Source organism: Podarcis filfolensis (genome assembly GCF_964270895.1).
Source record: "Podarcis filfolensis genome assembly, chromosome: 7".
Classification (NCBI taxonomy): Eukaryota; Metazoa; Chordata; class Lepidosauria; order Squamata; family Lacertidae; genus Podarcis; species Podarcis filfolensis.
Window position 1 is genome coordinate 32,196,356 of NC_139603.1, and position 15,605 is coordinate 32,211,960.

A 15,605-nucleotide genomic window follows, 5' to 3' on the forward strand; every position below is an offset into this window, starting at 1 on the left:
CACCAATTCTTTTATTGATAAGAAATACATTGGAAAACAAAAAGAAACAACTCCTAGCAGTGCTTGATTTATAACATAGAACACAACTGCTTTTTAATATGATCATGGGACATTCAGAATGTATAAAACAATGCAGCTATGTACGAACATTAATCATTCCCAAAATATAATTATAAATGAGCCTCTTACATACATACCTTAAGTATATATTCAAACTCAGTGAGAGGTGTGAGCTTGCTTTTGCGGTAATCTCATTTATATTCGGTCTAATTTGAGTCAAACTCTCGTCTCCTCAACAACACAAAGAAACCTTTCTCTTTTCTGATTTTTCATATTTGTCAGTTGAAAATCCCTGTTCACAATAATATGTTGTGGAGATGTAGAAGAATAGGCTCTTGAAGAGAGACGTGAATACTGCTTCTGGTTGTGTGTATATAAAATTACTTCTCTACTAATACTATACTATACTACACTACATTGAAATGTTTAAATATTTCTTAGATTTCCCTTGATTCTTCCTGCCACACTTGCCATCCTCTTCTGCCACACCAGTGGGTGAGAACCACTGCCTTAGAGCATGGGTGGGCAAGTGTGATTCAGTTTTGTTTTCTGCTGGTGGCACTTGCAGTCATTTTGTTGCTCTGTATATCCAGTAATTTGCTTTCATGCCAGTTTAAAGTACATTTGGATTTTGAGAGATTAAAGTATGTATTGCAATTATCTCTTGCAGCCAAACCTGTATCCTACGGTTGGTCTTCAAACACCAGGAGAAGTGGTGGATGCGAATTTTGGACAGCATCCATTTGTGTTTGATATTGAAGACTATATGCGAGAATGGAGAACCAAAATTCAAGCTCAGATTGACCGATTTCCTATAGGAGATCGGGAAGGAGAATGGCAGACTATGATTCAAAAGTAAGCATTTGAAGATTATAATAAGTCCTTCCTAACCTAAATTTCTGTTCAAATTGAAGAGATTTGATTAGTCTCTTCAGTCTTAGAAATCCTAGTCTGCATATATGTCGTTGCATACTTTTATGTCAGTGGAGGTAAGTGTGCAACACCTGTTACACTGTGTCATTTGTATTTGTCTGGTGACATTATCTCCATGTAGAATAATGTTTCTTCTTGTGTAGTGAAGGGGGCTAGAGAGAGGTACATGGATGTGAAAGCAATGCCTACTGGTAACTGCAATAGCTTTTTCTCTCAAACTTCAGCAATGCAAAAATCATCCCATGCATCTTGATTTTTAAAAATCTGTGTCATGACAGTCTCCTTCAATATGTGTAAATTTGGATTAAGTAATATGAGAAGTAGCTGTTACCTTTTGTCAATCAATGATTCTAGGTCTGCTTCCTATATATAAAACAATTAAAAGACTTGCACACTTTGTGTCACACCAGTATCTGACAATAATGATAGAATGATGACATGCACATTAATTTCTGATTCAGTGCTATCAGTTTATACTAGATTTTGCCAGTTAAACAACAAAAGCACCTGACAATATCTCTTTTTGCTATAGTAGTAATGGTGCCACCGTACAAACTTCAAATACTGTTGATTTTTGTCTCTTGAGTAGCTTCTGAAAATTGGCCATGTGCATATAATTAATTGATTGATATATTTATTTACCCTCCATTTTGTATGGACATGGTGCTCCAGTTTTTACTCTGTTTCTGCTTTGGATGAGGAAGGGAGGAATGATACTGCACATGCTCTCCGTTCTGTAAACACAAAATTAACATGCCATTTATCAGTCTATTTCTACCTTGCAGCTGAAGATGTTAAAGTTTGCACCAGCAACCTTATGTGCAGCTTGTTTGCCCCTCCAGAGAACTGCTGATTGCTCCTCTTCTGTGTTAATATCCAGAACTGCCTTAGGTTTCAGAGCTTAAGAAATTTCCTATGCTCAGTGCTGCTTTGTATGCCTAAATTAAATATTTGATTTAGCAGCAGCATTAAATCACTTAACTCTTCTAGACTAGCTCCATTGTCTTGAATAGGAAGTAAGAGCAGGGGGTCTCAGGGTTGTTACCTTGGCCACTCTCATGTTTTGTATCTTCAGTATCCTAGTAACAAGCAGCCAAATAAATGTTGCTGCGTACTTAAAATATACATAAGCATACATGTTTCATTTGAAAACATGAAAAAGTGGTAACTCTGCAAGGATGTTGCTTGTTTAAATTAATTTGTAGTGCTAAAAGTGAATATTAGAATATTATCCCAGGATATTTCATAATGTAAATTTACCAAAACCACTTCTCAAGGATTTTGAGTTCTTTGTTTGAAAAGTTGCCTCCAGGCTATGTATTTACTTGCATATGTTCACTTTTTACAGGATGGTTTCATCTTATTTGGTACATCATGGGTACTGTGCAACAGCAGAGGCCTTTGCTAGATCTACTGATCAGACTGTACTAGAAGAATTGGCTTCCATTAAAAATAGACAAAGTAAGTCTGAAAAATACTGTAGTTTTTTAAAATTCATTTTTATTGAATTTTCCACTTTTAACAATCCAATCAAATCACATTAAATATTCCAAATTATACATATCAAATAGTCTGAATATTTTGCCAAATTATAAATTTTTAATAGGACTTCCCATGCTTCACGTTCAGAGGGTTCTGATCATCTCATACTTCTACTGCTTTTCATAGTAATTTCCGATGGTTCCTCTAATTCTTTTTGTTGTTGACCTTCATTCTTTCACAGCCTCTGAGTTGTTCCCACAAGCGAGTTAAAACAATGATGTGTTTTTGTGTGCATTTTATGTCCATGATTCCCCTCTATAAGTTCATTGCATCTCACACGCTGGTGTTTCTGCCGAATCAATCCGAAAGTCTTTTCGCTGCTGGCAGCTACCATCTTCACTCAGTTCCGATAAAATCAAATCTAAGTGTCTGCTTTTCCCAGACTGGTTGCATCAAACATTAGCCTTTCCAGGGGAAATTTACCAAATCAAACTGGAAACACAAATATAATGACATATTAGAGGCTCACCTCCCCCTATGACGATTTGTAATTCTGCAGCCCGGTCTTGACTTCCAATCATGGCGGATTTCCAAATTAAAAGTGCGACACAGCTCCCACATAGATTCCAGGAAACTGTCCAAGGTTTTTTAATATCTCTCCAGCGGTTAATGAGATTCTGCTTCTGTCTGATGTCCACACATTGGAGAATCTTTTATCCTCTTCCAATCAAATCAAAGATCAAAAGCCCTAATTATATAGTATTATTATTTCCACACAGTTTATATATTTAGAGCCATATTATATTAACAAATACAAAACTTTCCAATCTCGCCTGTTAATGTAAATTTTTCTTCGGGGGGGGGGGGGTTTGCCAAATAATATAATAAAGCAAAGTACAGTAATAAGAGAGGCTCCCCCCCCCTTTTCGTTCGTTTCCAACGTACCAACTTAGATGTTATGAAAAATACTGTAATTTAAATGTTCAGATAAAATTTTTCCTTAGTGCTCCTTATTCAGATTTACAGAATAATCAGCAGTTAGTGGTCACTGTGTTCCATAGATGATACAAAGAGAAAAGGTTATCTAAATATAATTAGCAGGGCCGCCACCTGATAAAACCATGATTAAAATTAATTCATATAGTTGTTGTTGTTGTTGTTGTTATTATTATTATTATTATTATTATTATTATTATTATTAATTTGTGCCCCGTCCATTTGGCTGGGTTTCCCCACATATTAATGCACTTGGTATGAGTGCATTTTTACAATACAGTAAACCCTCAATATATGCTGGGGTTACATTCCAGGGATTACACTTAAAGCCAAAATCACATATAGTCAAAGCACATTGGATGCAATGGCAGGTGGGATTGCCGAAGTGTCCCATCCCCCCCCCGACTTCTGCCCCCTTTTTAGTTGTTTTTATTTCTTTGCCAAGCATGTGAAGCTGAATGTACACAAGTTAAATGCACGTAAATTGCAGGATTATTGTATCGACAGATGTATAACTTGACAGTTTAGCCAGCAAAAGCTATTCCACAGTTGAGAGATCATCAATAATATTTTCTCTTACATTCCTATTAGTCTTTGCCCTACCAATTACTTTTGGGTTTTAGTGATTTAGGCAACAGTCCTAAACTAACTTACTTGAGAGTAAACCCTATTAAACTTAATGAATGAGATGTGCTTCTGAGTATAGGATTGCGTTTTAATCATTTAAAGCAATAGTTAATACATACATGAAATTAACTGATTATTGAACTTAAAGGGACTTTTTTTTTTTTTAAATGATGTTTTATTACGTTTTACAAGAAAAAGGAAAAAAAACCATACAAAGAAGAACAATACATATTAAAAAGATTAACAAAAAAAAGAGAAAAAAGAAGAAAAAAAAAGAAAAAAGAAAAGGAAAAAGACCTCTTTTCAAATTCTTATCATTCATCACCTTATTTTCTTGACTTCCACCCGCCTCCCTTTCTTGTATTCCACTTCGAAGTTGATCAGCAAATTAATTCTGTTAGTTTTGTCCTTATATAATTTCCCTCACATATTATACTTCCCCAATCCTTGCTTACTGAAACCCCCTCATTTCATTTCAATGTCATCAACATTCAAAAATTTTACAGTGTTTTTGTAAATAGATTTTAAACTTCATCCAATCCTCCCCCATCCGCTCTTCTCCTTGGTCTCGTATTCTGCTGGTCATTTCTGCCATTTCCATGTAGTCCATTACTTGCATCTGCCATTCTTCCAGGGTGGGTAGATCTTGTGTCTTCCAATGCTTTGCAATAAGTATTCTTGCTGCTGCTGTGGCGTACATAAAGAAAGTCCTATCCTTCTTTAACACCGATTGGTCTACCATGCCCAGGAGTAAAGCCTCCGGTTTCTTCAGAAAGGTATACTTAAATATCTTTTTCATTTCATTGTAAATCATCTCCCAGAAGGCCTTAATCCTAGGGCATGTCCACCAAAGGTGAAAAAATGTACCTTCAGTTTCTTTACATTTCCAACATTTATTATCGGGCAAATGATAAATTTTTGCAAGCTTGACTGGGGTCATGTACCACCTGTACATCATTTTCATAATATTCTCTCTTAAGGCATTACATGCCGTGAATTTAATTCCAGTGGTCCATAACTGTTGAACTTAAAGGGACTTATTTCTGCAAAAACATGCTTGGGGATTGCTCTTAATAACTTTCAGTCATGCTATTTAACTAATCTTTACCTTAAATTAGAGTTTTGCCTTATAATTGGTGTAACAGAATATTTCTCTTGATATGCTATGGTGCAGTTGTCAGAGTTTCTGAAGGGATTCTTTGCCTGGCTGCTTCTGCTTGTTATTGTTGCTGTTGCTTTTTTTATTATGGTTTTATTTATTTATTTATTTATTTAATTTGTTCTTTGAAATCTGTAAGCTATTTTGTAGGTCTCCTCCTTTCAAAGGCAGGATTTGCAAGTTTTAAGTACTAATTGGGTGTGTAAGAAAGATGCAATTTTGTAGTTGATTTGATTTGATTGATTCAATTTATATACCTCCCTAAACCTGGAGGTCTCAGGGCAGTTCACAGTTGATGTAAAGTATTTGTTGCAAACCAGTCTAGCAAAATCTGGTGAAAGTTGAGGACTTTTAAGAAGAAGTGTTTAACTACATCAAGGGTGTGGAACTATATCAGGGGTGCAGGGTTTCCTCTGCTGGCCAAATTTGACAGGTGAGTAGGACTACACACATCTGTCAATCACCTAATGTAATAGTGGCATCAGATGATAGACCACGGTCGGGTGATCTCCATAACCACAGCCTAGCTTATGGATGGTTACATTGGTCTCTTTTGAAGGTACTCTCCCAGCATCATTCAGCTGATGTTTGGTGGAAGCGTTGCCTTCAAAGAGACCTGCTGCATTAGACAATGTGGGTTGCATTGAAAGAGCTTGCTAAAGCAGAGGGGAAATGTACAGTTCTTAATCTGTTTCTTCTTTTTCTCCACAGGAATTCAGAAACTGGTTTTAGCAGGAAGAATGGGAGAAGCCATTGAAACAACACAACAATTGTATCCAAGTTTATTAGAAAGAAATCCTAATCTCTTATTTGCTTTGAAGTAAGTCTTAAAGTACCGTATTTTTCGCCCTATAGGACTCAACGGCCCATAGGACGCAACTAGTTTTTTGGGGGGGAAATAAAGAAAAAAAATTATTCCCCCCCCCCCAGCCACGGGAACTCCCGCAGGCTCCCCAGGCTTACAGATAGCTTCCTAAAGCCTGGAGAGAGAGGGGGGTCAGTGCGCACCGACCCCTCTCGCTCTCCAAGTTTCAGCGAAAGCCTGCATTCGCCCCATATGACGCACACACATTTCCCCTTCATTTTTGGAGGGGGAAAATGCGTCTTGTAGGGCGAAAAATACGGTAAATTGTTAGTACTGTAAATTGCTGTCTAATCATTGGGAGTTTATGTGAACACCCTTACGACTTTCAAGCTTCCACAGTAGTGATTGATCTTGTTGGTTATGTTAGTGCAGTGAATTTCAAAAAGTTATTTGAGTATTAACTTTTATTCCTCAGTCTTGAGAACCTCTTAATTTAATTTAATTTAATTTTTTTAAGAGCACAGTTATAATCCTGAAAGTTCTGTAGCAGAACTTTTGGCATGTGAAGTTAATACTAGATTATACAGTGGTACCTCGGGTTACGAATTTAATTCGTTCTGGAAGTCCGTTCTTAACCTGAAGCGATCTTAACCCGAGGCGCACATTCCCTACATAGGCCTCCTGCAGCCCCGGAAGCGGATTGCGTTTGTATCCCGGGGCAAAGTTTGCAACCTGGAACACCTACTTCCGGGTTGTAGAGTTCGTAACCCGAAGTGTTCGTAAGCAGGACTGTTATTACCTGAGGTACCACTGTACCTGGTTTCTGTGAAACTGCTAATAACCCTTCACACATCCCTGTCTTGGACAACTCTGTATGCCTGTTGCCCAACAATGTCACAGAAATCTACTTCTTTTTTCCTTCTATAATTTCAGCTTCTAACCAGGAAAAGAGAGAGGGAGCAAATGCCCCTCCCCACCCCACCCCATCTGAGAATGAAGTACATAAATAGGTCTGTGCTAATTTGAAATACCTGGACCAGATTTTTAAAATATGGTGAAGTGCTGTCATGTGGCACTTTAAGAATTAAAAATAGTGCCCCTATTACTGGGGATGAGCAATACAATTCACCGCTTCTCCTTCAACACTAGAGTAGTCTTTTTCTTGTACACTAAGGTGTGTGAATATCCACTACTGGCCATGTAATCCACTTAAAAAGGAAGAATTAAAAACCTGCTGTAAAGCTTATGGGGCTTGAGGAAGCAGCTGCAGTCAGGAATTGAGAAAAGGCCCTTCCTCTGCCGCAAAGCTCCTTCATTTATTCCCCAATCTTCTATTTTTGAATGCTTTCCAAGTGGCAGTTACTGTTACAGCTGTGGAAAGGAGGGGGAAGAAGTAGATGCTCTCATTCTGCAGTAATGATTATATGTTTCACTGAACTTCATTTGTATTAAACAGCAACCAAACTACTATAATGCAAATCATTAATAATACTGAGAGCAGTTAGATTGTTGAAATTATATTGGCTTCATAAACTAACTCTTCTCTCGTGTTTCCTAGGGTACGGCAATTCATAGAAATGGTCAATGGTACAGACAGTGAAGTACGATGTCTAGGAGGTCACAGTCCAAAATCTCAAGATAGCTATCCTGTTAGTCCTCGATCGTTTAGTAGTCCTAGTATGAGCCCCAGCCATGGAATGAATATTCACAGTCTAGCAACAGGCAAAGGAAGTAGCACACACTGTTCTGGTGAGTTTGAGCTGGCAGAAGCTGGTGTTATACAGAGGTGTTTCACTTCTGGATCTTCAGTTTTTCATCCATCTGTCTATTAGCATGTGAAATGCTTTGTGTTGTGGCTGGTGTCCCGCAGTGTTGCCACTCAGCTCCTTGCTGGCACTAACAACTTTTCTTCTGCACCTGTCTTATTTATAACAATAGAGACAGACATGTCCCATAGTGTATGGACAAGTGGGCCTCTCTTTCAATTAATCACTGCAGCTATTGCCACTGTCATAATGTTATTTAAGAAGCAAATAAGGATCAAGCAAAGAGATTCTTCCAAAAGTTTAAACCTCATTACAGTTGTCTCGCAGGCAGAAGGAGTGGTTTCTCTTGCTGCATCCCATGCTATCTAGACCACAGTAGATCAAATAATGGACAGCTTGTTCATACTACTGCTGGGGAGGGAGGAGAGATTATGGGAGGAGAGTCCTTTCAGGTGCCAAAAGACAGAAACCATATTGTTTTGAGGTTAGCCTGCCCTCTATGCAAAACCCATGTTGTATGGAATTATGAATATTCAAAATAAGCACACGTTTGTAAATTCAAACACTAGATTATTTTTAAAAAGAATTTTTGCTTTTTGGGTTTTAGGTTTTGAAAGTAGTTGCAGTAATGGAGTGATATCAAACAAAGCATATCAGTCTTACTGTCACAGTAAACATCAGTCCACCAGTTTGAATGTACCAGAGCTCAATAATATAAATGTAACACGGTCACAGCAAGTTAACAGCTACTCCAGGTAAGTACACTCATTCCAACCTGATACCACTGTTCTTCACCCACCACTGTTCGTGATTTATGTATTGTACTGATTTTCTAGGACCGGTAACTCGCATCTTATGTGGCGGCTGCGTTCCTAGCCATCACGCATATAAGCGAAATTGCATAAAGCCAGGATCCCCCAGAACTGGGCTTCACTGCAAGGTGGAGGGTTGCTTGTCCAGCTTTGGGAAGGCAGCACAGGGGTTTGGGGATGCTGCCAGAGCCCTTGCACCACCTTCCCAAAGCTGGGTCCCACGATCACAGCTTTGCATAGATGCAGGGGAGTAAGTAAATTGGAGAGTGGGTTGTTTTCCTCACCCATGCAAAGTTGTGATCACATAAGTAAGATAAGTGCAAGTTGTGAGTTACCTGTATAGGCTATTATTACACGCTTCAGTGCCTCCATATCACCCTAGTGGGTGGACTTCAAATATTTTTCTCTCTGCTTTTAGTATGGGGTATGCACTAATCAATCACTACTTTCCCCACGTCAACCACTTACTATTCAGGGACTTTTCTCCCCAGTCTCATATCAACTGTAGGCAGCCACCATTCTTGAAACTGCTGTACAGCACACTTCTCTGTGAAATCCCTTTCCCTCTCTTAACCCCCTGTACAAAGAGAAAGTTTAGAGGAATCTACATACCACCTGTCATGTGGATATATTTCAGATACTCTGTCTGAGAGGAGAGAAACTGGAGAATCCCATACATGTCTATTTTTAAAAAATTAAACACACACAAGCCACAAATAAAATATTTTTCACATGTCTATTTAGCATTTCTATATTTTAAAACTTGCCTGCCTGGTACCAATATGGATAAATGACAAACTCTAGCCCTGCTGATGCATTATCCTATTTAGGTCCTATCTATGTTGATGTGGTGGAGGGTCATGCTTTTAGCATGGCTCCCAAAATATGTACGTCTTTTGTGTGGTTGTCTGCAGAGAAATCCACAAAATTGTGAATATGACCAGAGCTGGGAATATACTGGATGTAATGGGGCTTATATTTTACTTGGTGCACCAATTTCTGATAGGCTAAGAAAATCAGCTGCATAGGTTAAGTGGTCAGGAGCAACAGGGAAAGCTGGTCCTGTTTCCTGTAGTTATGTATTGTGCTATTACAAGAACTGTTGCAGAATAAATCAAAAGTGGTGACTTTGGAGATTCACAGCCCACACTTAACTTTTTAGGAGTTCATGTTCTGGCTTTTAGACAGGCCTGGTGCCAGAATATGGCATATTTGGGCAACAAGTGCCACGGTCCCTGCAGGCTTCACCACCACTGGACTGCCTCCATCATGTGTTTCTGTGAGGCCCATGATTGCTTAGCTTGCTTTCTCAGCTCTCTGAATAGTACACCTACATACATACCACCCACTGCCATGCCACCCACGTGCTTCTGTCAGGGGCAGCATAATTAAGATGGCAGTGCCAGTCAGCTCAGGCTTATGGGAGCAACCTGCTTGAGGTGGGCTTGCTTTTATACCCTTTGATCCACCCCTTATTAAGGATTCTTCATAATGAATTCATCATGAAATTCAACTTTCTCATATTCCAATAGTAATGTTTCTTACAACACTTTTGGATGCACAAGCTCACACAGAGAACTAGACTATCCAAGGAAGAGCTCTGTCACCCCATCAGTCAAGTGATTATTTTATTTTTTATCCTTAGGTTAGATGCAGATGTGTGGTAAAATAGGTTTTTATTCTTCCCCAGTTGCATTGTGGGACATAGTGAGGTGCACATTTAAAAATGAGACCCCTATTCCAACTCTTTATACACTTAATGATGCATTTTTCCTCTTCTCAGCAATGATGTAGACATGGAAACAGATCACTACTCCAATGGGGTTGCAGAGACATCATCCAATGGCTTCCTTAACGGTAGTTCTAAACATGATCACGAAATGGAAGAATGTGACACAGAAATGGGTCTGCAGCAAAATTTCTTACATATTTAATATTACTATCACCATTTTTTGTTTTTGTTTACTTGCAGTTATTTCCAAATGATATTTAGGCATACCTAACCTGTTTTCAGGCAGTTTATATAGCTCTGAAGTGCTATAGTCAGTGGAAAATCTTTATATGTAATGTCTGCATTTATAATTTACTTAGTTTGCATTGGATTATTTTCACTCTGCGGTGCTTCACTATGGCTTGAAAGACTCACACTTCCTTCCCGTTGTTGTAAAATATCTTCTGAGTTTGCATAATCTTGGAAGAGATGGAATTGTCACACAGATGCTGCTTGAAATGGCTTCAGCGTTACGCCTTTTGCCCACCACAACTCCTAAGTGGTTCTTATTGTGTGGAATGTCTTCACACCAGCATCACACTTTTCCTGCTAATGAGTAAAGTAGAAACAACTACATCAGCTTTGCCTCAGCCCTCCTGATGTTTTAGATTACAACTCCCATCAGCCCCAGCCAACATGGGCAATAATTAGGCATGATGAGAGCTGTGCTCTAAAATATCTGGCGGGCACCAGGTTGGGGAAAGTTGATCTGCATAATGAGCTATGTTACTCATTTTCCCAGTGCCATAGACCAATGAGACACAAGGATGCTGTCTGCATCTGCGTGATTGAGGTAGTGTGCAAGTGTGCTTTTGATGTCATTCCCCAAATCCTTCCTATCTTGCAGCCTTATATAGCATTTAGGTGCAGAATAAACTTAATTTGTTTAAATGGATCAGATAAAGGAGAACTACATGTAAAAGAGAGCGGAGCAAATTCAGCAAATGTCTGTGCTCCATTCTGGATAGTTTTTGTAAATTTTCATCATACTTTCCCAAGTTGTACCTTGAAAAACAAAACACACACCTACTAACACTACTGTAAGAATTTTTGATTAGCTATTGTTGTAGGTGTGTATCAAAAAGTGTTTGTGACAATTAATGTACCTCTTCTCTCTCCCCCCCCCCCATCCACATTTTTGGCACTACTTAGTTAAAAAACAAATTCATGGGAATACCAAAATATAAAATTCAGAAGCACTTTCATAAGACAAAAAGATTGTTTTCCTTGCAGTAAGCCGTTACATTTCTATAGCTACCAAGCCTGAATCAGGTCTGGAGCCATAACTGTGGTAAAGGGAGGCATTTCCAAGAAAGGAATATCTTTACTCAGGTGAAGTCCAAGAATCGGGAACAGTTAGTGAATATCCTTTGCTTTAAGAATTATGGGTGCTTATTTCTATAATTTTAGGGAGGGTGTACTGTAAACACATTCTGGTATTTCTCCATAGTGTGTCAAATTACAGACAGATGTTTATCAGGTTTTATTTAAAATAAAAGCCCACTTGTTTGTAATAAAACTTCCATCACCATGATTTGGAGGGGATCCAACCCAGCACAAGGGCTTCTAGACTGAAGGGGAAATTGTCACCACTTTCATGCCCTGTAAAAATGTTCATGCACAAAAAGGCATGTTCTGTGAAACCCAGCGTCTGTCTGCAAGATTAGCATGATGCCTTGCTATGTAGTGAGCCCAGAATATCACATATCAAATACTTCTTTAATGCATGAGCAAGTTGCAGAATCAGTTGCATGGTTTAAGATCGCTTATCACAGAATAGTATATTTAAATTCATTTAATCGATACAAACTTGCCTAATGAGAAATGTTTGATACAACTGGCTAAATTTAAAAGAGAACACACAAAAAAAACAAAATAAAGCTTGCTTCGTTACATTTGCAGTAATATTTACAGTGGTCAGGATCCAGTTTCATGAGCCCAAGAAAGTCTTGCTTACCTCATAGACAACTGCTTCTGAATTTGAGGGAAGTTTCAAAAGCAGTTGATAATATGACTTGGATGACTCGCTTCCCCTCCTCCATCCTCTGGGTTAGTATAGACACACTAAACAAACCTAAATTAGTTTTTATTTGAGTCAGCAGACCTTCCTTGTAACCAAAGTCTATCTTAGATACTTAAACAGCTCCAGCTTGTGTTTTTATTAGACCACTGCTATCAAGACTTGTCAGCTACTAAGAATAATGCACTTTTGGCATTGACCTCAGTTTTGTAGAACTTCTTCCCAAGGAAGCTTTCCAGATCCACATTCTTGGCTCTTTTGGAAGAACAATAAAATCATCATTCTGTCACACCTTTTGAATTTGGGTTCTGTGTGGTGGGTTCTGTGTGTGTGTTTTATGTGGTTTTATCTGGGCTGTTGTCACTTTTATTGTATGCTGCTTTGCAGAGTTCTCAAAGTTGAAAAATGGATTAGAAATTAAAGTCTTAAATCAGAAGCCCAAACCCTGAATTGATCAACCACAATTATTACTTTGGCCTAATTCATTGAGTTTGTGTGTAGTCAAAGCACTGTGTTCTCACTGCTGTGCTGTTTAGTGATAGTGCCTTATCATTCTCACAGAGGTTGATTCCAGTCAGTTAAGACGTCAACTGTGTGGAGGTAGCCAAGCAGCTATTGAAAGAATGATTCATTTTGGCAGAGAATTGCAAGCCATGAGTGAGCAGCTAAGAAGAGAGTGTGGCAAAAACACAGCAAATAAGAAAATGCTCAAAGTAAGTTAAAATGTCTTTCCAGTCAAATATGAGCTTGCGCTGATATCCACACTGATGTGCAATCCAGTCTATGCCAAGGAAGAGGGTGATATTTGCAGTTCTCAGCTCACTAGCTTGTCATCTGTGAAACATTAATGTGCTTGCACCTATTTGTGTCAAATAACCACCCAATTAACAAAACTAGTACAATGTGCGGCTGAAAAGCAGTTTGACTTGTTTTTGGTAGCTAGAATAGCTTTGGTTTTTAATTCTGTGTGGAGGAATGAATTGGATCATGCTTAAGGAAATGTAGTGGAAAATGACTAAATTAAACCAGAGAGTCGGAAACGATTAAACAACAAAAAACCAGTTCCCTTTCTCATAAGCACTTTCTGTCCCACCCCTGCTCTGATAGTGAGCACTTGATCTCATACTGTGTAGTTGTTAGGAACTGTGGCTTTTAACAAATGTAACAATCATTTTCATGATTTTAAAAGAGAATTTGGAATTTACATTTGGCAAATAATAAATAGTGCCCTCTACCATAAGCTCAATTTTTTTAGCAAGATAAAAAAATAATGCAAGTGTACTTGATTTTAATCGGATGATAATTTGATAATGACAAAATTAAGCCCGGATTTCTCAACAGGATGCATTCAGTTTACTTGCATATTCAGATCCCTGGAGCAGTCCAGTAGGAAATCAGCTGGACCCCATTCAGAGAGAGCCTGTCTGTTCAGTTCTCAATAGTGCAATACTAGGTAAGGCTTGCCATTTTTTTTCATAGCACATTTATTATTGTAAGTTAACCTAAAGTAATTATGGTGTTGTATGCCAAAAACAGTATTGTTGAAATTGCAATGGCAATTTTTGGCACTTAACCAAATCCCTTTGCCGTAAATGTCAAAGTTACACACTCATTTTCATTGAAGGATTATTTTTTGTATGATGTGCTACATCAAATGACATAAATCTTAAATTCATCCAAATCTTAAATTCTTACCAATCTTGACTGGTAAGATTCACAAGGTTTTGATACCATATAATTCCTGTATGGTTTATGTTATGGTAAAGTCTTGTGGTGTGAAATATTCAGTCTCTTTTGGGATGCTGGGAAGAATTTAAAGTCCAGTTTGGTAACTGCAGAGGCACAATATTTTTGTAGGAAAAGTATCTGATAAGAAAGATTTCCCCCTCCCCTGGTCTTAAGTATAACATATTATGTAATCTTTTCAGAGACACACAATCTACCAAAGCAACCTCCACTTGCTCTTGCAATGGGACAGGCTTCACAGTGTCTAGGATTGATGGCCCGGTCAGGAATTGGATCCTGTGCATTTGCCACAGTGGAAGATTATCTACACTAGCTATGCATATGATGATGTCCAAGGTGTATAATGTGGCTATATTCAACATGAAAGTAGACCAGCTCTGCTGAATGGAGTTTGGATTTTTAAAATTATGTACTAAGGACAGGTCTGTTGCTTTACATTGCTTCCTAGTTTACAGCATGACGCAAATGATTTTCTAACCTACTGTTAGGATAAATTTTCCATCTTTAACCAGAGTTAAGTATCATTGGTAACATCAGATTGACAAACCCTTGAATTGTTCCAGACAAACCAAAAAAGTCCTGCCTTCATGGAAGGTGGGACGAAATAGATGATGTTGTGGATGTGTTAGTATGTGGGTGATGTAAACTTCAAGCAGGATAATTTGCCAACTTCCACCCCCATTATTACATAGATCAATCAGTGTAATTTGCAAAATGCATAAGTACCTGACAGTTTGGCTGTATAGTATTGATGGGAAGAAATATTTTTAATGTGTACTGTAAAACTTGAAATACTCAGGAGCTGAGTGAATATGTTTGTTGCTACTTACAATCTCAACCTGTTTCCTAGTGGTTTTTGTTTTAACATGGTCTTTTCAACTCTGTTTCCTGTTTAACTGCAGACAACTTATGTTGTAGACTCACCTGTTTAACTGTTGTATTATAACAGTATTATATGTCAACACAGTGTGGTTATGGCCTATTTATATAAAAACCAAATATTTAGTCAATTTCAGTCTTAATTTAATCTTTGTACACCCTGCATTTTTAAAAGTGCTTAAATGAGTACTCTATTGCAATAAAATGTAGTGAAACCATAATTAACCAGCCATTAAATACTTCTACATATGGTAGGATGGCTACCTTACTTTGCTTGTGTTGTGTTTTGGACTTGGGACTAGTTAATTAAACATCTCTAGTTATGAAAGTCATGACATGGGCTGCAGGGATTCCTTTGTGTTAAAAGGGTTTAAAGAACCTTTTGATGAGAGATCATAGCACTCTAGGTTCACTTTTTGTCTTACACTGCTTTAATATTAACTGAACACCAATGGGGGTGGCATAGCTTTCATCAGAAGTATTTATTTTCACAGTGCAGCTTGTATGTGAAAGTTGAAATTCCGGGCCAAGAAAAACTTGATTTTGTAA

General features: G+C 38.1%; 1 protein-coding gene across 2 annotated transcripts in view; it reads left to right on the forward strand.

Moving 5' to 3' along the window:
• The window catches only part of RANBP9 (RAN binding protein 9), a 28,578-nt gene extending 13,254 nt beyond the window's left edge, over positions 1-15,324 (forward strand). Inside the window, exons 6-14 of one of the 2 annotated variants that reach the window (XM_083623864.1) lie at positions 731-915; positions 2,342-2,454; positions 5,969-6,077; positions 7,621-7,811; positions 8,436-8,583; positions 10,424-10,545; positions 12,993-13,144; positions 13,773-13,884; positions 14,360-15,324. In XM_083623864.1, the coding sequence (XP_083479990.1) occupies positions 731-915; positions 2,342-2,454; positions 5,969-6,077; positions 7,621-7,811; positions 8,436-8,583; positions 10,424-10,545; positions 12,993-13,144; positions 13,773-13,884; positions 14,360-14,490 (1,263 nt within the window). In that variant the 3' untranslated portion in view covers positions 14,491-15,324. The remainder of the gene's footprint in view (positions 1-730; positions 916-2,341; positions 2,455-5,968; positions 6,078-7,620; positions 7,812-8,435; positions 8,584-10,423; positions 10,546-12,992; positions 13,145-13,772; positions 13,885-14,359) is intronic. The other variant, XM_083623865.1, reaches the window with a different exon arrangement.
• The last annotated feature ends 281 nt before the right edge of the window (positions 15,325-15,605 follow it).